Source organism: Salmo trutta, chromosome 7 (genome assembly GCF_901001165.1).
Source record: "Salmo trutta chromosome 7, fSalTru1.1, whole genome shotgun sequence".
Classification (NCBI taxonomy): domain Eukaryota; kingdom Metazoa; phylum Chordata; class Actinopteri; order Salmoniformes; family Salmonidae; genus Salmo; species Salmo trutta.
The window spans coordinates 11,267,471-11,293,301 of NC_042963.1; the positions used below are offsets into that span (position 1 = coordinate 11,267,471).

The window sequence follows — 25,831 nt, forward strand, 5'->3', positions numbered from 1 at the left end:
CGGTGGAAAACATGAACCCCCCATGGATCCCCGTTCCTTTTCTTTTGGTGGCTGTGTGACACACATCACAGTTTCCTCAAAGGTTTTCTTCTTACATTGGATTTTTCCAACAGAACTGAGCGGTAGGACCGTAGGACCCGACTACTTGGCTGTGATGACGTGTACAGTACAATATCAAGTAAGACACAAGGAACGGCTGATTCAATAAAAGTCTATTTTATTGTAGTGCTCTTCGGTTCCAACATATTTAAGAGGAAGGAGAATGGAACATTTATAACGAACAGTTATTACTCAATACTATCGTCTTTAGACATTGTGAAAACTGTCAACTAGCACAATGTGTTTAGTTATACAAATACTTCATATTTATATAATTTCAAAAAATATAAATATATTTTCCCCCAAAGTAACTAGAGTTTGCTGGTTAGCACTATGTAAATGCATTGCAGGTTATGAATGTTAAAAATATAACAATGCTTATGGTGGCCTGTTATTTTGGAACTTAGATCATACTGCATGTTAATAATAGGTAAACATTGTGACAGCCCCACCCTATTTCTGATGTATTTGATACATTTACTATACACAAATAATATAAATATAATCTCATATAATATAATACTGTCTAGTACCCTACTTCACCCATATACCCACTTACTTTAGACTCTCTGTGGAGAATATGGCCTCAACAAGCCCACGTCATGCCGGACTATCCTTCACATGCATCTCATACAAAGGCATATACAAATCATACAAAGCCATTGTCCACTATTCTACTGCTATAGCTTATATATCCACTGTTCTGAAAACCTAAGGGAAATAGCCACTAACTTAGCAACCATATACATTAGAATTTCCATTATCAAATGTATTATTAAAAAAAGGAAATAAGTGCTTTGGGGGAATGTCCTTCTTGTGAGACCTTAGCTCAGATACTGTCCATTTGAAATGTTCATTCCATTGCATGGGCTCCTCTTGATGTTCAGAGTCTCTTGGCCTATCAAGTGAGGATAGAGGCGGGACTTCATTGAGCGTCGTTGACTGTTCCCAGTTGACTGGTGCTCTTCCTCATCATCTTCCTCCTCCTCAGCGCTGGATGTGTTGCCATTGACCTCAGAGTCCAGATCATTTCTGTTGGGCTCGGGGAAGCTGTCATTCAGGTACTCAATTTCCTCTACACAAGGTGGCTCATCATCCTCGAAGCAGCTGGAGAGAGGAGAGGAGAGGAGAGGAGAGGAGAGGAGAGGAGAGGAGAGGAGAGGAGAGGAGAGGAGAGGAGAGGAGAGGAGAGAGTCAGTTAACCAAAGGAAATGGATGGCTTAATGAAGGGAGTGGAGCGGAGTACAGTAAATCAATAACTACCGTTTTGGTGATTAACACCACCAAAAGCTTCCATACATTTCCATCTCCTCTTACACACTGTGACATGTCAGTTCTACCACCTTGCTTCACAGCACAGTCATAGTTCCCCAGTCATTTCCAGTGAGCCTGAGCTCATTGACATCCTTGGCACGAGCCACAGACTCAGGCTGTAACTCATTCATATCCTTCGAGGGGTTATTACAGACAGAAGCAGGGTCTGAGTACTGCAAAGCGAGCATACACTGTAGTAAATGCTGGGTTTGGATTGGATATGTTATCATTGAGATGTCTGATAAGACAACACAGTATGTAGTGTCGGGAAAAACGCCACTACTTCCTCAATATCAGAAACGTTGTGTCCAAAAACCACATTAGTGTAATGCTGTTTGAGATTATACTAGTTGCAATGCAAGCTGAGGTAATGCTGCTGGATTGGTGTCTGTGCGTCATTGGAGGTTCCTAAGAGGAGGAAGGGGAGGAACATCCTACTCAGTGATTTTCAGAAAAATAAAATTGTGAAACATAGATAAAACTATACTATATTCACATATCACCAAATAACTGATTAAAACAAAAAAAATTGCAATGACGGTCTAGAGTAGCCTCAACAGCACCCTCCAGGGTAGCACCATGATGTAGCCGTCCTCCTCTGGGTACATTGACTTCAATACAAAACCTAGGGGGCTCGTGGTTCTCACCCCTTTCCATAGACTCACAAAGTAATTATCACAGTAATTATCCGTACGACATCCTCCAACCTATCAGAGCTCTTGCAGTATGAACTAACATTTTGTCCATCCAATCAAATGATCAGAGAATGAATCTAGTACTGAAAGCATAAGCTACAGCTAGGTAGCACTGCAGTGCATAAAGGAGAAGAAAAATTAAGGAGAAGCAGCAGAGAGAGAGCGAGAGCGAGAGAGAGAGAGAGAGAGAGAGAGAGAGAGAGAGAGAGAGAGAGAGAGAGAGAGAGAGAGAGAGAGAGAGAGAGAGAGAGAGAGAGAAATGGGTCCATATCAGGGGATATCTTTTCATGACAAGTTTTTGATATTCTACAGAATATTTAGAGTTTTGTGGATATGCACCATATCGTGACAAATTCTGAATCCAGTTGCGTCTTGTGGACATACAGTCTGTGATATTGGGATTACTTCGAATATCAAACATGGACATTTCCTATGTCCGGATTAGGACTCATTCAATATCCTGAGATATATGACATCCTATTTTCTCTCATCATGTTGACAAATACTGACTGTATAGATCGCATATCTGTGTTTTCTCAGCACATTCAAGATATGAAGCGATATTGTTCCAGATATGCTTCTCTTGGCTCAGGTCCATATCCGGATCTTGATATGCTTTTTGATATGCTGAAAATAAGGACGATTTCTGATGGATTTCTGAGTTTTCAGCACATTATCAATAATTTGACAAACATGAAATCCATATTTTTCTTTCATGCACAAATAAATTCTCGATTCCCTCCGGGTATCACACATGGTATGGCTGGGTATTGACTCATTAAATATCCTGAGATAGGCCTATGTGGACATCTTATTTTCTTTATAAGATTATAAGTACTGACAGTAGGCATACATAAACTCAGTAAAAAAAGAAACTTTTTTCAGGACCCTGTCTTTCAAAGATAATTCGTAAAAATCCAAATAACTTCACAGATCTTCATTGGGTTTAACACTGGTTCCCATGCTTGTTCGATAAACCATAAATAATTAATGAACATGCATTTGTGGAACAATCGTTAAGACACTAACAGCTTACAGACGGTAGGTAATTAAGGTCACAGTTATGAAAACTTAGGACACTAAAGAGGCCTTTCTACTGACTCTGGAAAATACCAAAAGAAAGATGCCCAGGGTCCTTGTTCATCTGCATGAACGTGCCTTAGGCATGCTGCAAGGAGGCATGAGGACTGCAGATGTGGCCAGGGCAATAAATTGCAATGTCCGTACTGTGAGACGCCTAAGATAGCACTACAGAGAGACAGGACAGACAGCTGATCATCCTCGTAGTGGCAGACCACATGTAACAACACCTGCACAGGATCGGTACATCCGAACATCACACCTGTGGGACAGGTATAGGATGGAAACAAAAACTGCCTGAGTTACACCAGGAACGCACAATCCCTTCATCAGTGCTCAGACTGTCCGCAATAGGGTGACAGAGGCTGGACTGAGGGCTTGTAGGCCTATTGTAAGGCAGGTCCTCACCAGACATCATCGGCAACAACATCACCGCTGGACCAGACAGGACTGGCAAAAAGTGCTCTTCACTGACGAGTCTCTGTTTTGTCTCACCAGGGGTGATAGTCGGAATCGAGTTTATCGTCGAAGGAATGAGCGTTACACCGAGGCCTGTACTCTGGAGCGGGATATATTTGGAGGTGGAGGGTCCGTCATGGTCTGGGGCGGTGTGTCACAGCATCATCGGACTGAGCTTGTTGTCATTGCAGGCAATCTCAATGCCGTGCGTTACAGGGAAGACATCCTCCTCCCTCATGTGGTACCTACCCATCCTGCATGCTCATCCTGACATGACCCTCCAGCATGACAATGCCATGTCTGTGGATCTTCTTCAGTTTATGTCTCAGTTGCTGAACCTTGTTATGTTCATACAAATATTTAGACATGTTAAGTTTGCTGAAAATAAACACAGTTGACTGTGAGAGGACGTTTCTTTTTTGCTGAGTTTAGTAAATCTTCTCAGCACATACAATGCATATGCTCTTGACTAAGGTCCATATCAGGATCTTGATATACATTTTGATATTCTAAATAAGAACAATTTCTGATGAGTTTTGAGGCTAGCTAAATAATTTGACAAATATTAAATCCATATCATTCTTTCAGACACTAGTGTCACGACTTCCACCGAAGTCGGCTCCTCTCCTTGTTCGGTGCTGCGTTTGACGTCACCGGCTTTCTAGCCATCGCCGCTCCATTTCTCATATGTCCATTTGTTTTGTCTTGTTCCATTACACACCTGGTTTTCATTCCATAATCACACTGCATGTATTTAGTCCTCTGTTCCCCTCCATGTCTTTGTGTGTAATTGTTTATTGTTATGTGGATATTGTCAGGCACCATACTTTTGCTATGTTCCGTGTTTTTGGCACGTTATTGTTTTTATGTGCTGTGTTTTTGGACTGGAATTAAAGTGTGCCTGTTTACTACACTCTACTCTCCTGCACCTGACTTTGCCTCCCGTACACACCCCTAACAACTAGCTATACTTTCAGTATTCCCTCTGGATAAAGTTGCACACAAACCAAAAGCTAAAAGCACTGTAACTGATAGAATTGCAATAAGAATCACACATTTTCTGTTTTGAATTTGGGCACCACAAATGAGTGTGCAAACGGTGGGTGCTCAAATTGACAACTGGAAAAACAAAGAAGTGAGAAGCTGTTCAGAAATTATCTCAAAGAATTTACCTCTAAAGTGAGTAACTAATTTGAGGTGTTTAATTTATTTTAGTCACTAGATTGAAGAACGTTAGCTAAATCCAGTAGGGCTAGTTAATTAGCTAACTAGCTAGCCTTGATAGGGGGGAAGCTAATCGATAGCCTAGCTAGCTAATAAATAATGAAATTGCCTTCCCTTCAGGATTTATTCTTTTACCCCCAAAGAGACCTTTAAAAACGTCTAGGCGTATTTTGTATTCCTGGTTAATATAAGCTAACTAACTTATAGCTTGGCTAGCTAGCTTATTCCAGTTAGTTTTCTCATCATGAATGAAGCAGGTAGAGTAGCTACACTATATATACAAAAGTGTATGGACACCCCTTAAAATTAGTGGCTTTTTCAGCCACACGTGTTGCTGACAGGTGTACAAAATTGAGCACACAGCTTTGCGATCTCCACAGGTAAAATAATTTGGGAGCTGGACATTTCATGATTTGGATTCAACCCATTTTTATCATAAATACAAGGATTAATATTACATATCATGTAAGGATATCTAATGAAATTATATGTTTTTATATATGATCAGGTGATGACTACAGATATGATACATTTCTGAAAATATGCCTAAGTATAAAGGCTTAGGTAATAGATACACTACACCTGCTCGTTGAACATCTCATTCCAAAATCATGGGCATTAATATGGAGTTGGTCCCCCCTTTGCTACTATTACAGCCTCCGCTCTTCTGGGAAGGCTTTACACTAAATGTTGGAACATTGCTGTGGGGACTTGCTATAGCAGTAAAGGGGGGACCAACTCCATATTAGTGTCAGATATCTGGAAACATATCGATAAATATATTCCCTGATGTTGACCTTTTTCGCAGTGTTTGTTGTATTTTCTTCTTCTTAGTTTACCTTTCACTTACTTAGCTAATGCAGCTAATTTAGCCTACTCAATAACCTGACCCAAATAGAGAGGAATGCTATTTATGTTAGTTAGCTTGCTAAGGCTACACTACAACTCTTTCAAATCAAGGTAATCTTTTGAATTTATACATTTATTACCACCGGGGATCACCGGTGTAACAGCTAAACTGCTTGCTGTACACTGTACTGCGGGATTGCACACATGGATTGGATTGTGGGTTTACTAATGTGTTAGTTCTAGTTTGTTGGCTATATTGTTAATATGGTGACAACGATGTCGGCTGTGTAGCGGTTAGCGGTTATGGTATGAAGGTTTGGCTTAGAGAGGTCTTTGTGCCTGGTCACAGACAGCTGTTGGTTAGAGGAGGAGAGCGCATAGAATTTTACAATGAGTAAAGGGATGATTCAGTATGTGGCTGCTGAAAGTAAACTGTGTGTGCCAGTGATCAGGGGTGTATTCATTTAGCTAATTCTGTTGCAAAATGTTTCTTAAACGGAAGCAAACAGAACGAAACAGGGAGGAACCTACCTGAATTTGTCCAACAGAAACTAATGATTAATCAAATTAAACCAAACAAAATTGTATTTTATTTGATCGAATCAAATTGTATTCGTCACATGCGCCAAATACAACAGGTTTAGACTTTACCATGAAATGCTTACTTATGAGCTCTTTCCCAACAATGCAGAGTTAAAAAGTAAGAACATTTGCAAATAAATATAGAAAATAGTATCACAATAAATACCAATAACGAGGCTATATACAAGGAGTACCGTAGAGAGTCAGTGCAAAAAAGGGTAAATGCAAATAGTCTGTGTAGCCATTTGATGAACTGTTCAGCAGTCTTATGGCTTGGGGGTAGAAGCTGTTCAGGAGCCTTTTGGTCCCAGACTTTCCACTCCGGTACCGCTTGTTGTGCGGTAGCAGAGTGAACTGTCTATGGCTTGGGGGGTTGGGTCTATGACAATTTTCAGGGCCTTCCTCTGACACCTACTGGTATAGTGGTCTGGATGGCAGGGAGCCCTGCCCCAGTGATGTACTGGGCCACCCACACCACCCTCTGTAGCGCCTTGCAGTCGGATGCCAAGTAGTTGCCATGCCAAGCGGTGATGCAGCAAGTCAATATGCGCTCAATGGTGCATCTGTAGAACCTTTTGAGGATATGAAGGCCCATGCCAAACCTTTTCAGCCTCCTGAGGGGGGAAGAGGCCTTGTCGTATCTCATTCACATCTAAGTTGGTGTGTTCGGACCATGTTAATTCCTTAGTAATGTGGAAACCAATGAACTTGAAGCTCTCGACCCGCTCCACTATAACCCTGTCGATGTGGATGGGGGCGTGCTCGGCCATTATGTTCCTGTAATCCACAACCAGCTCCTTTGTCTTGCTGACGTTGTGGGAGAGATTTCTGTCCCGGCACCACACTGCCAGGTCACTGACTTCCTCCCGATAGGTTGTATCAGCCTCGTCGTCGGTGATCAGGCCTACCACCGTCGTGTCATCAGCAAATGTATTAATGATGGTGTTGGAGTTGTGTGCGGCCACGCAGTCGTGGGTGAACAGGGAGTACAGGAGGGGACAAAGCACGCACTCCAGTTGCAGAGGGAGGTGTTTAGTCCTGAGTTTAGGATGAGCTTGGAGGGCACTATGGTGTTGAAAGCTATGCTGTACTCAATGAACAGCACTCTCACATAGTTGTTCCTTTTGTCCAGATGGGAGAGTGCAGTGGAAAGTGCAATAGCGTCACCTGTGGATCTACTGAGGCAGTATGCAAATTGGAGTGGGTCCAGGATGTCTGGGATGTTGGTGTTGACATGGCCATGACCAGCCTTTCAAAGCATTTCATGACTACAGATGTGACTGCTACAGATGTTGCTACACCTCAGATCAGCTAGATGCAGGCAAGAGTCACCTTCATTACTCCAATATGTCTCTCGACCTGTGCACCTACATTATAAACTTTCATTCATAGGCTAGGTTGTAGTAACCTCATGATGGGTATAGGGCAAATTTGAGTATTATGTAGTAGCCTAAACCTATCAATGTTACATTGAACTGGGTGAATGGAATATGAATGACAGTCGTCCAATATGCTGTAATAGAAATACGGCCATGCTCATAAAATAAATAAAAAATACATATCCTCCCTCATGCTGTGAATGTAAACAACACTACCTGTCAAGTTATTCCCATTTTGTAATGCCCACATTAATGCATGCAGAAGCCCATGGTAATCGCTAATGCATAGGCAAATTGTGTTGGCAAAAGTGTGTGTGCAGGCAAATTGTCATTTCTGTGCCGGTTGTAAAGGTGCCAATTGACTCCACCAGCAGTTCAGATGTGTGAAGGATGCTGTGACCTTCAGATAGCCCAACCCTTGATTGACAGCAAACATAAAGCCCTTCTACACTAATCAGATTAGAACACACTGGGATCCACTGGGGACGAGGATGTGACAGGCACACTGATTTACACCTTCTCCACACACTCACCTCTTTATATGCGTGAGTGTGTGTGTGTTTGTCTGTCTGAGTGCTTGTCTATTTCTGCTCTGAATGAGAATTAAATAGAAGATAACATATGGTACTGTGATGAGAGGGGCTGTCTGCTTCTCCTAACAGAAAGGAGGATGATGTTTTTTTGGGGGGGTAATTTCTATTTTCCAGGAGGGCATCAAGAGTGGCAGGGGACCTATGCTTTTAAAATCTGCCGCTTTGAAAAGTAACACTAGAATTTTGGAGTTCCGTGGTTGCCATGGCGCCGTGAGGTCGCCTTGGCAGAGACCTCCTGAATATTTTGTAGATAGCCAAGTGTGTAGATCTGGTCTGGATTGCATCTATTTGTTTAATTCCCATGAATTAATGGCAAATCAGCTTTCTCACGATAGCTAGCTAGCGATGCTGTCAAGCTAGCTATCTTGTGTATTTTGATTCTAATACACCAACCTATTTTGGGCGGGGGGTTCTACTACAATGAGGAGGACTATAATGCATGGAGGTTTGCTCAAGCCATGTGGTTCCCTATTGACTGTTGCTCCATCTGTTGGAGGCTTGAAACACTCAAAACGTTCAACTCTGGCTGAAAATCGTAGTACAGATCAATTCTTATCCTATACTGTAGCTGTTTATTTGATTCTTGATTGTCTGCCTTTTTCAAGCACTTTGAGGGTTTTTTGTAATGTAAAGTGCTATAGAAGTTAAATAAATTATTATTAATTGATTATTAATTTTACACCTCAGCACAGTATTTTCAGATTGGTCTTTTATTATCAGCTGCCAAGATGTCAGGGGCTTTGAAAGAACAATCAGTGGCTCCTCCAAAAGCCTTGCATTATGCTACACAGTCTACAGGACCAGATGATTATATCCAAAGGGCTATAACTTTCTATGGAAATGCCTGCTGTGCAAGTTACCTCTCCTCTCTCCCAAAGTCAAATCAAATCAAATTGTATTTGTCCCATGCGCCGAATACAACAGGTGTAGACCTTACAGTGAAATGCTTACTTACAAGCTCTTAACCAACAAATGCAGTTTTCATAAAATACCCCCCCAAAAAGTAACAGATAAGAATAACAAATAATTAAAAAGCAGAAGAAAAGAACAGGACTATATACAGGGGGTACCGGTACATAGTCAATGTGCGGAGGCACCAGGGTCGAGGTAATTGAGGTAATATGTACATGTAGGTAGAGTTATTAATGTGACTATGCGTAGATCATAACAGAGAGTAGCAGCAGCGTAGATGGAGGGGGGGCAATGCAAATAGTATGCATAGCCATTTGATTAGCTGTTCAGGAGTCTTATGGCTTGGGGGTAGAAGCTGTTTAGAAGCCTCTTGGACCTAGACTTGGCGCTCTGGTAGTGCTTGCCGTGCAGTAGCAGAGAGAACAGTCTATGACTAGGGTGGCTGGAGTCGTAGACAATTTTTAGGGCCTTCCTCTGACACGGCCTGGTATAGAGGTCCTGGATGGCAGGAAGCTTGGCCACGGTGATGTACTGGGCCGTACGCACTACCCTCTGTAGTGCTTTGTGGTTGGAGGCCGAGCAGTTGCCATACCAGGCAGTGATGCAACCTGTCAGGATGCTCTCGATGGTGCAGCTGTAAAACCTTTTGAGGATCTGAGGACCCATGCCAAATCTTTTAAGTCTCCAAAGGGGAATAGGTTTTGTCGTGCCCTCTTCATGACTGTCTTGGTGTTAGGTTACCTTAGTGTTCCTGGGCACAGGGACTATGGTGGTCTGCTTGAAAAATGTTGGTATTACAGACTCAGACAGGGAGAGGTTGAAAATGTCAGTGAAGACACTTGCCAGTTGGTCAGCGCATGCTCAGAGTACACTACCCGGTAATCCGTGAGGCCTTGTGAATGTTGACCTGTATAAAGGTCTTACTCGCATAGGCTGCGGAGATCATGATCACACAGTCACCCGGAACAGCTGATACTCTCATGCATGTGTTAGTGTTACTTGCCTCTGCCACGACTTCCTCCGAAGCCGGTCCCTCTCCTTGTTCAGCGACGTTTGGCAGTCAGCGTCCGGGAGCACGCAGCAATGCTCCACCATCTTGGCACCGCGTTGTCCAGACAATGGACCGCTGGGAGAGACAGGGAGTTCTCCCAGCTCCTCCACCAGCACAACCAGGGTCCCCACTATGCGCAACCTCCACCCTCCTGGTCCCAGTGGGATTCGTCTCTCCCTTCCCCAGGAATATGATGGGACAGCTGCGAACTGCCAGGGGTTCCTATTACAACAGGACCTATACCTGGCAACCGTCCACCCGGCTCCTTCGGGCCGTGAGAGGGTGTCCGCCCTCGTCTCGTGCCTCACCGGGAAAGCCCTGGAGTGGGCCAATGCCGTGTGGAGAGAGGGAGATGCGGCATTGGACCAGTTTGAGGAGTTCACGCGCCGCCCGAGGGTAGAGCGGCGGGTGAGCACCTCTTCCATCTGAGGCAGGGGACGAGGAGCGCCCAGGAGTTCGCCCTGGAGTTTCGGACCCTGGCTGCCGGCGTGGGATGGAGCGACAGGGCCCTGATCGACCATTATCATTGCAGTCTGCGCAAGGACGTCCGTCGGGATTTGGCCTGCAGAGACACCACCCTCACGTTCGACCAGCTGGTGGACCTGTCCATCCGGCTGGACAACCTGCTGGCTACCCACGGACGTTCAGATCAGGGTCTGTTAGTTCCATCCCCACGCACCCCCTCTCCGATACCCATGGAGCTGGGAGGGGCGGTGCACAGGGAGACAGGTTCCAGCTCGTGCACCATCTGTGGCCGCAGAGGTCACACTGCCGGTCGGTGCCGGGTTGGTTCCTCTAGGTATCGAGGCAGCAGGCATATATGTCACTTTCCCTGAGTTTTCCCTGCATTCCCAGCATAAGGCGCTCGTCGATTCAGGCGCGGCTGGGAATTGTATTGATAGAGCCTTCGCCCATAGTTTAGGGATCCCCATTGTTCCTGTGGCTGTGCCCTTCCCCGTTCACGCATTAGATAGTCGACCATTAGGGTCAGGGTTGATTAGGGAGGTCACCGCTCCTCTGGGCATGGTGACGCAGGGGGGTCACAAGGAGAGAATTAGTATCTTCCTTATTGACTCTCCTGCGTTTCCCGTGGTGCTAGGCCTACCCTGGTTAGCTTGTCATAATCCTACTGTTTCTTGGCCACAGAGGGCTCTCACGGGGTGGTCGCGAGAGTGCTCGGGGAGGTGTTTAGGGGTTTCCGTTGGTGCTACTACGGTGGAGAGTCCAGACCAGGTCTCCACCGTGTGCATTCCCCCTGAATATGCCGATTTGGCTCTCGCCTTCTCTAAAAAGAAGGCGACTCAATTACCACCACATCGACGGGGCAAGTGTGCGATAAATCTCCTGGTAGACGCTGCACTTCCCATGAGTCACGTGTATCCCCTCTCACAGGCGGAGACGGAGGCTATGGAAACATATGTCTCCGAATCCCTGCGTCAGGGGTACATTCGGTCCTCCACTTCACCCGCCTCCTCGAGTTTCTTTTTTGTGAAGAAGAAGGAAGGAGGTCTGCGCCGGTGTATTGACTATCGGGGTCTGAACCAGATCACTGTGAGGTATAGTTACCCGCTACCGCTCATAGCCACAGCGATTGAGTCAATGCACGGAGCGCGCTTCTTCACCAAATTAGATCTCAGGAGCGCTTACAACCTGGTGCGTATCCGGGAGCGAGACGAGTGGAAGACGGCTTTCAGTACCACCTCAGGGCACTATGAGTACCTCGTCATGCCGTATGGGTTGATGAATGCGCCATCAGTCTTCCAAGCCTTTGTAGATGAGATTTTCAGGGACCTGCACGGCAGGGTGTAGTGGTGCATCTTGATGACATTTTGATATACTCCGCTACACGCGCCGAGCATGTGTCCCTGGTGCGCAGGGTGCTTGGTCGCCTGTTGGAGCATGACCTGTACATCAAGGCTGAGAAATGCCTGTTCTTCCAGCAGTCCATCTCCTTCCTAAGGTATCGCATTTCCACCTCAGGGTGGAGATGGAGAGTGACCGCATTTCAGCCGTGCGTAATTGGCCGACTCCCACCACGTTAAAGGAGGTGCAGCGGTTCTTAGGGTTTGCCAACTACTACCGGGGGTTTATCCGGGGTTTTGGTCAGGTGGCGGCTCCCATTACCTCACTGCTGAAGGGGGTCCGGTACGCTTGCAGTGGTTAGCTGAGGCGGACAGGGCTTTTAGTCACCTGAGAGCTCTGTTTACCTCGGCTCCCGTGCTGGCCCATCCGGATCCCTCTTTGGCGTTCATAGTGGAGGTGGACGCGTCCAAGGCTGGGATAGGAGCTGTGCTCTCTCAGCCCTCGGGTACGCCACCGAAGCTCCGCCCCTGTGCCTTCTTCTCGAAGAAGCTCAGCCCGGCGGAGCGAAACTATGACGTGGGGGACCGGGGAGCTGATGGCTGTCGTCAAGGCCTTGAAGGCGTGGAGACATTGGTTTGAGGGGGCTAGACACCCTATTCTAATCTGGACTGACCACCGTAATCTGGAGTACATCCGGGCGGCGAGGAGACTGAACCCTCACCAGGCAAGGTGGGCCATGTTTTCACCCGTTTTGTGTTTACCCTTTCCTACAGACCAGGCTCCCAGAATGTGAAGGCAGACGCATTGTCTCAGCTGTATGACACAGAGGAGTGGCCCATGGATCCCAATCCCATATTCCCCGCCTCCTGCCTGGTGGCACCGGTAGTGTAGGAGCTGGACACGGACATTGAGCAGGCGTTATGTGCAGAGCCCGCTCCCGTCCAGTGTCCCGCTGGGCATCTGTACATCCCGTCTGCTGTTCGTGACCGGTTGATCTATTGGGCCCACACGTCACCATCCTCTGGTCATCCTGGGATTGGTCAGACAGTGCGTTGTTTGAGCGGGAGGTACTGGTGGCCAACCTTGGCTAAGGACATGAAGGTTTACGTGTCCTCCTGCTCGGTGTGCGCCCAGTATAAGGCTCCTAGGCACCTGCCCAGAGGTAAGCTACACCCCTTACCCGTTCCACAACGGCCTTGGTCGCACCTGTCGGTGGATTTTCTGACCGATCTTCCACTCTCACAGGGTAACACCGTGATCCTGGTTGTTGTGGATTGTTTCTCTAAGTCCTGTCATCTCCTCCCTCTGCCCGGTCTCCCTACGGCCCTACAGACTGCGGAGACCTTGTTTACGTACGTCTTCCGGCACTATGGGCTACCTGTGGATATAGTGTCTGATCGAGGTCCCCAGTTCACGTCTAGGGTCTGGAAGGCATTAATGGAACGTCTGGGGGTCTCGATCAGCCTTACTTCGGGGTTTCACCCCGAGAGTAATGGGCAGGTGGAGAGAGTAAACCAGGATGTGGGCAGGTTTCTGCGGTCCTATTGCCAGGACCGGCCGGGGGAGTGGGCGGCGCTCGTGCCGTGCTGAGATGGCACAGAACTCGCTTCGCCACTCCTCCACTAACCTCTCTCCCTTCCAGTGCGTACTGGGGTACGTGTGGTCTACAGCTTTTTATGAGAAACTCTACCTCAGGCAAGTAAAACCTCAAGACTTCCTTAGATATCGTGCACCAGCTGTTGTTTACATATATGCAAAGGCCCCCGCCCTGTGTCTTACCAGAGGCTGCTGTTCTATCCTGCCTATAGAGCGTATAACCCGGCAGCTGTATGTTCTTAATGTCGTCGTTCAGCCACGACTCAGTGAAACATATAGTACTGTTCAAAAGTTTGGGGTCACTTAGAAATGTCCTTGTTTTCCATGAAAACATACATGAAATGAGTTGCCAAATGAATAGGAAATATAGTCAAGACGTTGACAAGGTTGTAAATAATGATTTTTAATTTAAATAATAATTGTGTCCTTCAAACGTTGCTTTCGTCAAAGAAACCTCCATTTGCAGCAATTAGAGCCTTGCAGACCTTTGGCATTCTAGTTGTCAAATTTGTTGAGGTAATCTGAGGAGATTTCACCCTATGTTTATTGAAGCACCTCCCACAAGTTGGATTTGCGTGATGGGCACTTCTCACGTACCATACAGTGAAGCTGCTCCCACAAAAGCCCTCGGCTGAGATCCGGTGACTGTGCTGGCCACTCCATTATAGACAGAATACCAGCTGACTGCTTCTTCCCTAAATACTTCTTGCATAGTTTGGAGTTGTGCTTTGGGTCATTGTACTGTTGTAGGAGGAAATTGGCTCCAATTAAGCGCCATCCACAGGGTATGGCATGGCAATGCAAAATGGAGTGATAGCCTTCTTTCTTCAAGGTCCCTTTTACCCTGTATAAATCTCCCACTTTACCAACACCAAAGCACCCCCAGACCATCATATTGCCTCCACCATGCTTGACAGATGGTGTCAAGCACTCTTCCAGCATCTTAAAAAAAATTCTGCGTCTCACGAATGTTCTTCTTTGTGATCCGAATATCTCAAACTTAGATTTGTCTGTCCATATCACTTTTTCCAATCTTCCTTTGTCCAGTGTCTGTGTTCTTTTGCCCATCTAAATCTTTTCTGTTTATTGACCAGTCTGAGATATGGATTTTTCTTTGCAACTCTGCCTAGAAGGCCAGCATCCCAGAGTCACCTCTTCACTGTTGACGTTGAGACTAGTGTTTTGTGGGTACTATTTAATGAAGCTGCCAGTTGAGGACTTGTGAGGCGTCTGTTTCTCAAACCAGACATTCTAATGTACTTGTCCTCTTGCTCAGTTGTGCACCGGGGCCTCCCACTCCTCTTTCTATTCATTTTAGAGTCAGTTTGAGCTGTTCTGTGAAGGGAGTAGTACACAGCGTTGTACGAGATCTTCAGTTTCTTGGCATTTTCTCACATGGAATAGCCTTAATTTCTCAGAACAAGAATAAACTGACGAGTTTCAGAAGAAAGTTGTTTCTGGCCATTTTGAGCCTGTAATGGAACCCACAAATGCTGATGCTCCAGATACTCAACCAGTCTAAAGAAGGCCAGTTTTATTGCTTCTTTAATCAGGACAACAGTTTTCAGCTGTGCTAACATAATTGAAAAAGGGTTTTCTAATGATCAATTAACCTTTTAAAATGAATAACTTGGATTAGCTAACACAACGTGCCATCGGAACACAGGAGTGAGTGATGGTTGCTGATAATGGACCTCTGTACGCCTATGTAGATATTTCCAGCTACAATAGTCATTTACAACATTAAGAATGTCTACACTGTATTTCTGATCAATTTGATGTTATTTTAATGGACAAAAAAAGTATTTCTTTCAAAAACAAGGACATTTCTAAGTGACCCCAAACTTTTGAACGGTAGTGTATACTTTTTTTGTTGTTGCTTTCTCTTGGGCACTCCACTGGCCTGGGCCCAGGGGCTTTAACCCCGGTAAGCTCCTGCATTAATCCAGCCCTGGGTAGAGTACCTAGTGGTGATGACTATTTCAATGTCCACAAAGCAGTAGTTATATAGCAGGGCAGAGACGTAACCCTTGGCCACAGCAGTGATCTCTAAGGAAAGGTAGGTCGAGCCACAGCCTGTTCAACCCGCTACCAGCCAGAAGGCGAGGTCAGTACAGGTGCATCAACGCTGGGACCGAGAGACTGAAAAACAGCTTCTATCTCCAGTCCTTCAGACTGTTAAACCATTTTCATATCTTTCTTTCAGAGGCCAATGTCAGGGCCGCTGTGGCTAAGGGTTACGTGTCTGCCCTGTTGAAGCTGTATGAGGACTGGCACAACAAGGACCCGGACCATGAGACCATCCCCAGCCGCCTGGCCCTGCTCGACTGCCTGCACCAGACCACCCACTGCAATGTCTACACTGTATTTATGATCGATTTGATGTTATTTTAATGGACAACAAATGTGCTTTTCTTTCAAAAACAAGGACATTTCTAAGTGACCCCGAACTTTTGAACGATAGTGTAAGATATTACAGTTTTTAATGTCCCGTTAGTAGGATATACATGCTTTCAGTTCGTCCCATTTATTTTCCAGCGATTGAACGTTAGCTAGCAGTACGGAAGGTAAAGGCAGATTAGCCACTCGTCGCCTGATCCTCACAAGGCACCCTGATCTTTTCCCACAAAATCTCAGGTTTCCTTCTCCAGCGAATGACCGGGATCTGGGCCTGGTCGGGTGTCTGTAGTATATCCCTCCCTTCCAACTCATTGAAGAAAAACTCTTCGTCTAATCTGAGGTGACTAATCGCAGTTCTGATGTCCAGAAGCTCTTTTCGGTCATACGGTAGGAGCAACATTATGTACAAAACAAGTTACGAACAACGCAAAAAAAATAAAAAATAGCATGGTTGGTTAAGAGTCGATAAGACGGCAGTCATCCCCTCCCGGCGGCAGCCATTCCCTCCGGCGCCATCTTACTTAAGCAGTTTTCAAAACTGATAAGATATACCTTTGCATGGATGTTTCCTCAGTGATTTTTCATTACTTCTTTCTTATTTCTGTCTTCATACCTTTCATCTCATCTGTTCATCTTGCGAGTTGATTAGATGTGAAGTAAGGGGCAAAATGGCGAGATCACCCTTGTGTTAAGATTATTCCTTAAGAGCAATGATGAAGGAGGATGTTAGAGCTCACTGCTAACAGCAAGCCCTGCCATACCCCACCTGAACTCTTTCCCTTAACAAACGCTTACTCTATAACCCAAAACCTCTTTCATACAAGAAATGGGAACATTTTGTAGAGTAAAAAGGAGTCATCCAGCTGGCAGTTGTGTAGAGAATAAGGACTTGCTCCCAACCCTGCTCCTAGTCACAACAAACACAAACAACTAACAAACAAAGCTAACCCTTGAAGCTGTTGCCCCACAATTTTCCAGATTGTCCCATAAAAAACATTTTGGTTCTGACTACATTGCATCAACAAAAGAAAGTATTTTGTATACACCAGGCCTCCAGTGTCTGAAGTCACAAGCTCTGCTGGTCGGCTACTACCTGGCAACCTATAGTAGCGTTGCCAAAAGTCCTGGTCTGCCTTATGATCAAGTTCGACCCCACTGTGAATTATTTTAAAGTTTGTTACAAATCAAGATATTTAATTAAATAGTGAACCATTCTTACTAATATATTTGTCATAACACAGGACCACGTGCTGACACAGACCAATCACCAGCCGGCAGGCTATGAGGAGGCTCCATTAAAATCTCTCAGGCATGATGTAAATGACTACATTGACCATGATCCATTGGTAGTTGTGGCCACTTTCACCATGATCCTTAGCGATTTGTTGGTGCCATTCAGCCCCATTCAGCAATATGGTGTTTCAAATTCAGCGCTACGACTATATACTGGTTTATGGTGCTCAAGTCATGTGAAATACACAGCATGTAGATGAGCATACCCTCCCTGCCTTTTGTGCAGTACAAATCCAAAAGAAAATTGTAATTGCAAACATTGACAACAATAATTTGGCTATAGATTAACCTCTCTGGTATCAGTGCTAGCATCCCACCTCGACAACAATAATTTGACTATAGATTAACCTCTCTGGTATCAGTGCTAGCATCCCACCTCGACAACAGCCAGTGAAATTGCAGGGCGCCAAAAAAAAAAAACTGAAATTCCATAATTAAAATTCCTCAAACATACAAGTATTATACACCATTTTAAAGATAAACTTCTTGTAAATCCAACCACAGTGTCCGATTTCAAAAAGGCTTTACGGAGAAAGCACACCATGCGATTATGTTAGGTCAGCGCCTAGTCACAGAAAACCATACAGCCATTTTCCAGCCAAGGAGAGGGCTCACAAAAGTCAGAAATAGCGATTAAATTAATCACTAACCTTTGATGATTTTCATCAGATGGCACTCACAGGACTTCATGTTACACAATAAATGTGTGTTTTGTTCGATAAAGTTAATCTTTATGTCCAAAAACCTCAGTTGAAATTGGCGCGTTATGTACAGTAATCATTGTCTCAAACAAACATCCGGTGAAAATGCAGAGCCACATCAAATTACAGAAATACTATCATAAACATTGCTGAAACAAAGTGTTTAACATACGATTAAAGATAAACTTGTTTGATAATGTCCCTCTTTATGTCCAAAAACCTCAGTTTTGTTGGTGCATTTAGTTCAGTAATCCAAAGGCACAATGCGCGCTCTCAACATCAAGACGAAAAGTAAAAAAAGTACAATAAAAGTTAGTAGAAACATGTCAAACGATGTTTAAAATCAATCCTCAGGTTGTTTTAGTCATAAATAATCAACAATATTTCAACCGGACAAAAGCTTCGTCAATAGAAAAGGAGAAACAAGAAAGGTGCGCTCCCGATCACGGGCTCATGTCTGGAAATTTCCACTGTCCACTCATTGAAAGTGCTGTATCTCCCTCATTTTTCAGAGTAAAAGCCTGAAACAATGCCTAAAGACTGGCCACATGTAGAAGAAGCCATAGAGATCATGAACTGGGTCCTAAGTCTTTGTATGGTGGATAGGCTTTCAATGGAAAAACAGCCTTTCAAAATAATAGTACTTCCAGGATGGATTTTCCTCAGGTTTTTGCCTTCCATATCAGTTCTGTTATACTCACAGACATTATTTTAACAGTTTTGGAAGCTTTAGAGTGTTTTCTAACCAAATATACTAATTATATGCATATCCTAGCTTCTGGGCCTGAGTAGCAGGCAGTTTAATTTGGGCACGCTTTTCATCCAAAATTCCGAATGCTGCCCCATACCCTAGTGAAGTTAAGCATGAGCAGATTCCTACAAGTGATCAGTGATAGTAGTTTGTTAACTCTGTTGCTGTTGTAGCCTCTGAAAGTCCCTTTAGCGAAAGTGTTAAGCCTTTCCTCATTTTCTCCTTTCCTTCCTGCTACCCCTCAGGTTCTTGTTGCCCAGAAGCTGCCTGGCTGGTGCAGTGAGTCAGTGACACAGTAGCTAGTCCAATGTTTACAATTCAAATCCTATTAGCCATGTTGTCAGGAGTGACCAATCGACCGTGAAATCATCATTAGCACAAAGGTACAAAAAAGAGAGTGGGGAAAGAAAACAAAACAAAACAAAACATAACAAGCCAACAGATTTATCATTAATAGTTCTGCTACTGGCTGTGTTGGGGAGAAGTTTGCTGAGAGGGCAGCTTGTATGAACATTATGTCGAAAGTGGTATGCCCATCTACATGGGACCATTACCATAGTGTATCCTCACACATGAATTAATCATACTAAAGTGATTGCTCTACCTATGTCATGCTATCATGTTCTGTTTCATACCATTAGATCAACAGATACCTACTCCAATGACATAAGAAAAGGTTCAAAATGGTAGTATGTCTGTGAGCAGTATACTTTGGTAACACATGATTTGCACACAATCTCTCAGCACAAGGGGAACACACATGAGACCAAGCAGACAAAGGACACACAGTGAAAATCCTTTCATCGGTTTTATAATTATGTGCAAATGCAATCTTAATCGGATTATTCATGTCATCCATTCAGCCAGCCGCATTGCAATCAAGCACAGTGATCTGGAGAGATAGTACAACCTTCATTACTGTACACACAATGGGCTGAGAGAGAAACAGACATCTCATCCCAACATTTCCTCCCCCTGACCCCAAGAATATCTAATCCAAGGTTATTACCATTTTCCTTCTGTTTCTCTGTATTTCCCTGATAATGAAAGTTAGCAGTCTAGGCTGTTAACAACCTCGTTTCTCTATTAGAAAAAGGATTTAAACTTACCGTGGTCTGTGGAAAGAAAATATGTTGTTTCTGATGTATTTTAATCAAAAGCCTGCGGGTCAGGATGGAAACCAAACAAACCAGTCATTTCATTTTCAGTGTAAGGCTCTTCACAGAGCAGTGGGTCAGGGAGCACATAATGCACTACATCACCATCCGGAATTATATTCAATGGGGAAAAAAAGTGAGTACAACTGGTTGTTGGAGTTGAATATTGATTTGAAAATGTATTTTTCACGGTGTCTGTAAGTTTGTCTTTCATGTCAACATATTCAGAATAAGCAATGTTCTGATTTTCAAATAAGGCCAAAACAAAATCATTATAATCAACTCTAACTTAACTCAGCCCAATGGTTCAGTATATCACCATTTACTGTAATGGGTAAACATACAGTACAAGTGTAACTACATACATTGAGCCCCCCCCCCCTTTGTTTTTACACTGCTGCTACTCGCTGTTTTTTTCAATGCATAGTCACTTTACCCCTACCTACATGTACATATTACCTCGACTAACCTGTACCCCCACACATTGACTCAGTACCGGAACCCCCTGTAGCCTCGGTATTGTTATTTTATTGTTTTTTACTTTAGTTCATTTAGTAAATATTTTCTTATCTCTATTTCTTTACCTGTATTGTTGGTTAAGGGCTGTTGTATTCATCACATGTGACAAATCAAATTTGATTTAATTTGATTTGATTAACACAATCTGTTTAAGACTAGAGAAGCACCACCCATATCATCATCAGTAATAATGCTCTGACAGCAGGGGAGTAGGAAGTGTGTCTCAGCCCGTCTCTTCTCTTCCCAAACTGTCGAAAATGTATTTTCTGCTGTTGGTGTGAGAGTAATTACTCACTGATCTCCTATTAAATCAGACACACTCAAGTCATGCATGGTGATTATGAGAGCTTATTGATTTGTGCTGCGCCACTCACCCATCAACTTAATTCATTCTAAATTACTTATTAGCTGCCAATAGAAAGGTAAACTCAATATGGCACAGAGTTAGTTCAGTTTTGTCATTGCCGTTTTTTATTAACCCACCACTGTCAAAACCCATAACATTTGATTATGGAAATACAGTGAGGGAAAAAAGTATTTGATCTCCTGCTGATTTTGTACGTTTGCCCACTGACAAAGAAATGATCAGTCTATAATTTTAATGGTAGGTTTATTTGAACAGTGAGAGACAGAATAACAACAAAAAAATCCAGAAAAACGCATGTCAAAAATGTTATAAATTGATTTGCATTTTAATCAAATACTTTTTTCCCTCACTGTAGAGAGGTTTAACAAAATGACAGGGATGTTTCCGAGTAAGCAGGCAGTTGGACATGTAGGTTGCCGAACATTGTTTACCTGGGGCGCCAAACATTGTTTTAAAGTTACTTTGTTTGTGACAATTCATTTTGTACAGCACAAATTTTTTATTTGATCAATTTTATTCTAATTATACTTAAATCGTCTGTATCAACGTGTCTGTAGTATTCTTTATCTCTAATTACTCTACAGCAGTAATATTGTGATTTAAATGCATGTGCATCCCTTCATTATGTTGAATGCCAAATAAGTTCAGTTAAACTGTTAGAGAGATTAACAAACAGCAACATCCATAATTACTTTTCAAATCCCTTCTTAGACACCAGTGTCACAAGTTCTCCATAGAAATCGGCTGATAACACACAACAGTTTTCAGTGGCGAATCACACAAATCTGATATGTTACATCAGTCCAGTTTGGACAATTAACTGTTCCAGAAATGTTTAAAATGCTCCACAACATGTAAAATGATAATCTGCTGTATTGAAAATTAAAATGGCATTTGGCAGAAATATGCTCAAATCTATTGATGAAAATACCTCTCACTACGAGGCCCAGGCTCGTGCACAGAAAGAGGTATAAGGGTGCATGAGCACCTGCTCTTTTGCCCTCCTATGAGATAAGTGCCCTTTCAGATTGGTGGCGTTTTTTTATTAACAGTTTTTTATTTATTAACTTCTAGTCTATTTTCTATCGTTATTCAAATACATTGCCCATCAAACTAGCTAATTTAAAATGTTTGAATCTTGGAAAATTCCCCCTCCCAATCCCTTTCACTCATCGTGCAGGCAGACACTGGGAACGGTAGTGTAGTGTAGTGTAGTGTAGTGTAGTGTAGTGTAGTGTAGTAGTGGCTACCTTTTGAGTTGCATGTGTCATCTCACGGTCAGGAACATGGAAGGCTTCCATTAGACTGTTTGTTAGGAGGCCTAAGAGGCACATGTCAACAGCAGAACAAACTCCAATCACGGGTAAACCTAGTTAGATTGTTTCAACAGAATAGCTAACTAGCTAGCTAACTAGCTGATTCTAGCTGATAGCCGACCACTCTTCCACCAAAGATTTGGTGGAAGCTCAGTTTAGATATCCTGCTACAATGTTTTGGGCCTTTCTCCGCTATGCGACCTATGCTACCTGGCCAAGGCATTCGACTCTGTCAATCACCACATTCTAAATCGGCAGACTCAACAGCCTTGGATTGTCAAATGACTGCCTTGCCTGGTTCACCAACTACTTCTCAGACAGAGTTCAGTGTGTCAAATCGGAGGGCCTGTTGTCCGGACCTCTGGCAGTCTCTATGGGGATGCCACAGGGTTCAATTCTCGGCCGATTCTCTTCTCTGTATACATCAGTGATGTCGCTCTTGCTGCTGGTGAATCTCCGATCCACCTCTACGCAGACGACACCATTCTGTATACATCTGGCCCTTCTTTGGACACTGTGTTAACTAACCTCCAGACGAGCTTCAATGCCATACAACTCTCCTTCCGTGGTCTCCAACTGCTCTTAAATGCAAGTAAAAGTAAAAGCATGCTCTTCAACCGATCGCTGCCCGCCCATCCAGCATCACTACTCTGGACGCTTCTGACTTAGAATATGTGGACAACTACAAATACCTAAGTGTCTGGTTAGACTGTAAACTCTCCTTCCAGACTCACATTAAGCATCTCCAATCCAAAATTAAATCTAGAATCGGCTTCCTATTTTGCAACAAAAGCATCCTTCACTCATGCTGCCAAACATACCCTCGTAAAACTGACTATCCTACCGATCCTTGACTTCGGCGATGTCATTTACAAAATAGCTTCCAACACTCTACTCAGAAAATTGGATGTAGTCTATCACAGTGCCATCCGTTTTGTCACCAAAGCCCCATATACTACCCACCACTGTGACCTGTATGGTCGGTGGCTGGCCCTCGCTTTATATTCGTCGCCAAACCCACTGGCTCCAGGTCATCTATAAGTCTTTGCTAGGTAAAGCCCCGCCTTATCTCAGCTCACTGGTCACCATAGCAGCACCCACCCGTAGCATGCGCTCCAGCAGGTATATTTCACTGGTCACCCCCAAAGCCAAATCCTCCTTTGGCCACCTTTCCTTCCAGCTCTCTGCTGCCTATGACTGGAACGAATTGCAAAAATCACTGAAGCTGGAGATTCATATCTCCCTCACTAACTTTAAGCACCAGCTGTCAGAGCAGCTCACAGATCACTGCACCTGTACATAGCCCATCTGTAAACAGCCCATCTATCTACCTCATCCCATACTGTTATTTTTATTTTATTTTTTTAATTTGCTCCTCTGCACCCCAGTATCTCTACTTGCACATTCATCTCCTGCACATCATCACTCCAGTGTTTAATTGCTAAATTGTAATTATATTGCCACTATGGCCTATTTATTGCCTTACCTCCCTTATCTTACCTCATTTGCACACACTGTATATATACTTTTTCTATTGTGTTATTGACTGTATGCTTGTTTGTTCCATGTGTAACTGTGTTGTTGTTTGTGTCGCACTGCTTTGCTTTATCTTGGCCAGGTCGCAGTTGCAAATGAGAACTTGTTCTCAACTAGCCTACCTGGTTAAATAAAGGTGAAATAAAAAATATATAAAATAAAAATATACAGTAGATACATTCTATTATGGTTTTCTCGGTAGCCTATTGGTTGTCGTTACTGTAAATGGAACTGTACGTGTTGGAAACGTGTTTATGGTAGGCTGGCATTGCTTAATTGATTGCGTGGGTCGAATTTGATCCACAGAAGTGTATTGTGCCATATCACAATGTGTTGCTGAACTCATGAGCAGCATGGTTTTCCATGTTTAAAGGCCTATTTACGTATTTGGCAAGACAGCTGTGCATGGCTGCATCTCACTGTAGTAGGCTGTAGGCTATGTTTTGGTTATTTGGATCTCCATTCGCCTTTTGTTTGCTGAATTTGTTTACTGTTAATGTAACTAGCCTAAATATAGATTGTGTTATGCCTTTATTGATCTGATATGTTGTTTACTAGGCCAGCTACTGGACTAACACAGTTAGATTCGGTTCACATTAGTTCGTTCGCATTTGTAATTGGGTCGGTATTCTAAGCCAAACTGCTATTCAGAATTTTTGTTTGCATGCATGACTAACTAGCCTACTACTTTCAGCATTTAGTTTGCATTAATTTGGTATGTACAGCTGTGTGTACGGCTGCAGTCACATAGGCTGTTTGTAATAGATTAACTGTATCAGAGATGGCTATGATAGCACTGGCGCATGACATGTATGAATGAACAACACAATGCATTTGTTGCTTCAAGTCACCCAAGATATAAACATTTAAAGGTTGTCCTTTTTCAGGTTCAATTCAGATCCATGACTAAGAGGCTTACGTCTAACACAAATAGCTCTCACACAGTGGGGAAAAAAAGGAGAGTTGAAGTCCCGCTAATAATTTAATATGCAGATTAAAAGGTGTGCGCAGTGTGTGGCATGTCAGCGGAGTGTGGTAGTCAGTGTGACGGCGGGGGACAGAGATTTAATCAGATCCCCCCTGGGAGGGGAGAGAACCAGAGCTACGCCTCACAGCCAGCCTTCACATGGCTCACAGCATTCTCTCTCTCTCTCTCTCTCTCTCTCTCTCTCTCTCTCTCTCTCTCTCTCAGACACTTCATAAAAGAAACGCCTCCCCAATCCAATGTCCCCAGGATCACATTAGAATCAACACCACTCCACAGATGTATCTTTTCTACTTTTTGCATCTACAATCTGCTTGAAACATGAGAGAAATACACTGTTATGCATCACCCCGGAAAGCAAAGTTCTAATGGGAGGTCTACATGTTTTTCAGACACATTTTTGTGATGTTATGAAAGTCTGACAAACACTTATAAATATTGCAATGTGCATTTGAATAATTCTACAGTTGAATAAACTTGGTTGGTTAATCCTTCATGTTAGCCCAGTCTGCGTTTGATCCCTTACAGAGCACCAGTTAATGGGTTATCTGCAAAGGACCTCAGATTATTGATAAAATACTCTACTAGAGTAGAGATAGTTTAACAGGAAGAAGCAAGAGAAATAGGTAGCCACTACACCAGTCATTATTCCGTGTTTCACAGTTACATAATTCATGCAAATTCACCCTTTTTTTTAGCAGATAAGGTTTTTGTTTTGTTTTGCTGCTGAGAGAGCGAGAGAGGTCACCAGAGAGAGGGAGAGTGAGAGAGGCAGAGAAAAAGAGAGAGAAAGAGAGGCAGAGGGAGAGAGGCCGGCAGAGGGAGAGGTCGAGAGAGAGAGACAGAGAAACAGAGAGCGAAATAGTATAAATGGATGAGTGTTCAAATGCAACATCATAGTTGGAGTAGCATCAATTAATGAATTAAATGACGAGACAGAAAACATGTACACTACATATACAAAAGTATGTAGACACCCCTTCAAATGAGTGGATTCTGCTATTTCAGCCACACCCGTTGCTGACAGGTGTAATAAATCGAGCACCCAGACAGCTCTCTTTTTTTATGGTCCGGGGCTGTTTTTCATGGTTCGGGCAAGGCCCCTTCGTTCCAGTGAAGAGAAATCTTAATGCTACAATCAAATCAATGAAATGTATTTATAAAGCCCTT

General features: G+C 43.7%; 1 protein-coding gene across 1 annotated transcript in view; it reads right to left on the bottom strand.

Moving 5' to 3' along the window:
• Positions 1-200: 200 nt before the first annotated feature.
• agbl1 (AGBL carboxypeptidase 1) overlaps positions 201-25,831 on the bottom strand; it is a 152,216-nt gene continuing 126,585 nt past the window's right edge. Inside the window, exon 24 of the mRNA XM_029757967.1 lies at positions 201-1,206. Within this exon, the coding sequence (XP_029613827.1) occupies positions 924-1,206 (283 nt within the window). The 3' untranslated portion in view covers positions 201-923. The remainder of the gene's footprint in view (positions 1,207-25,831) is intronic.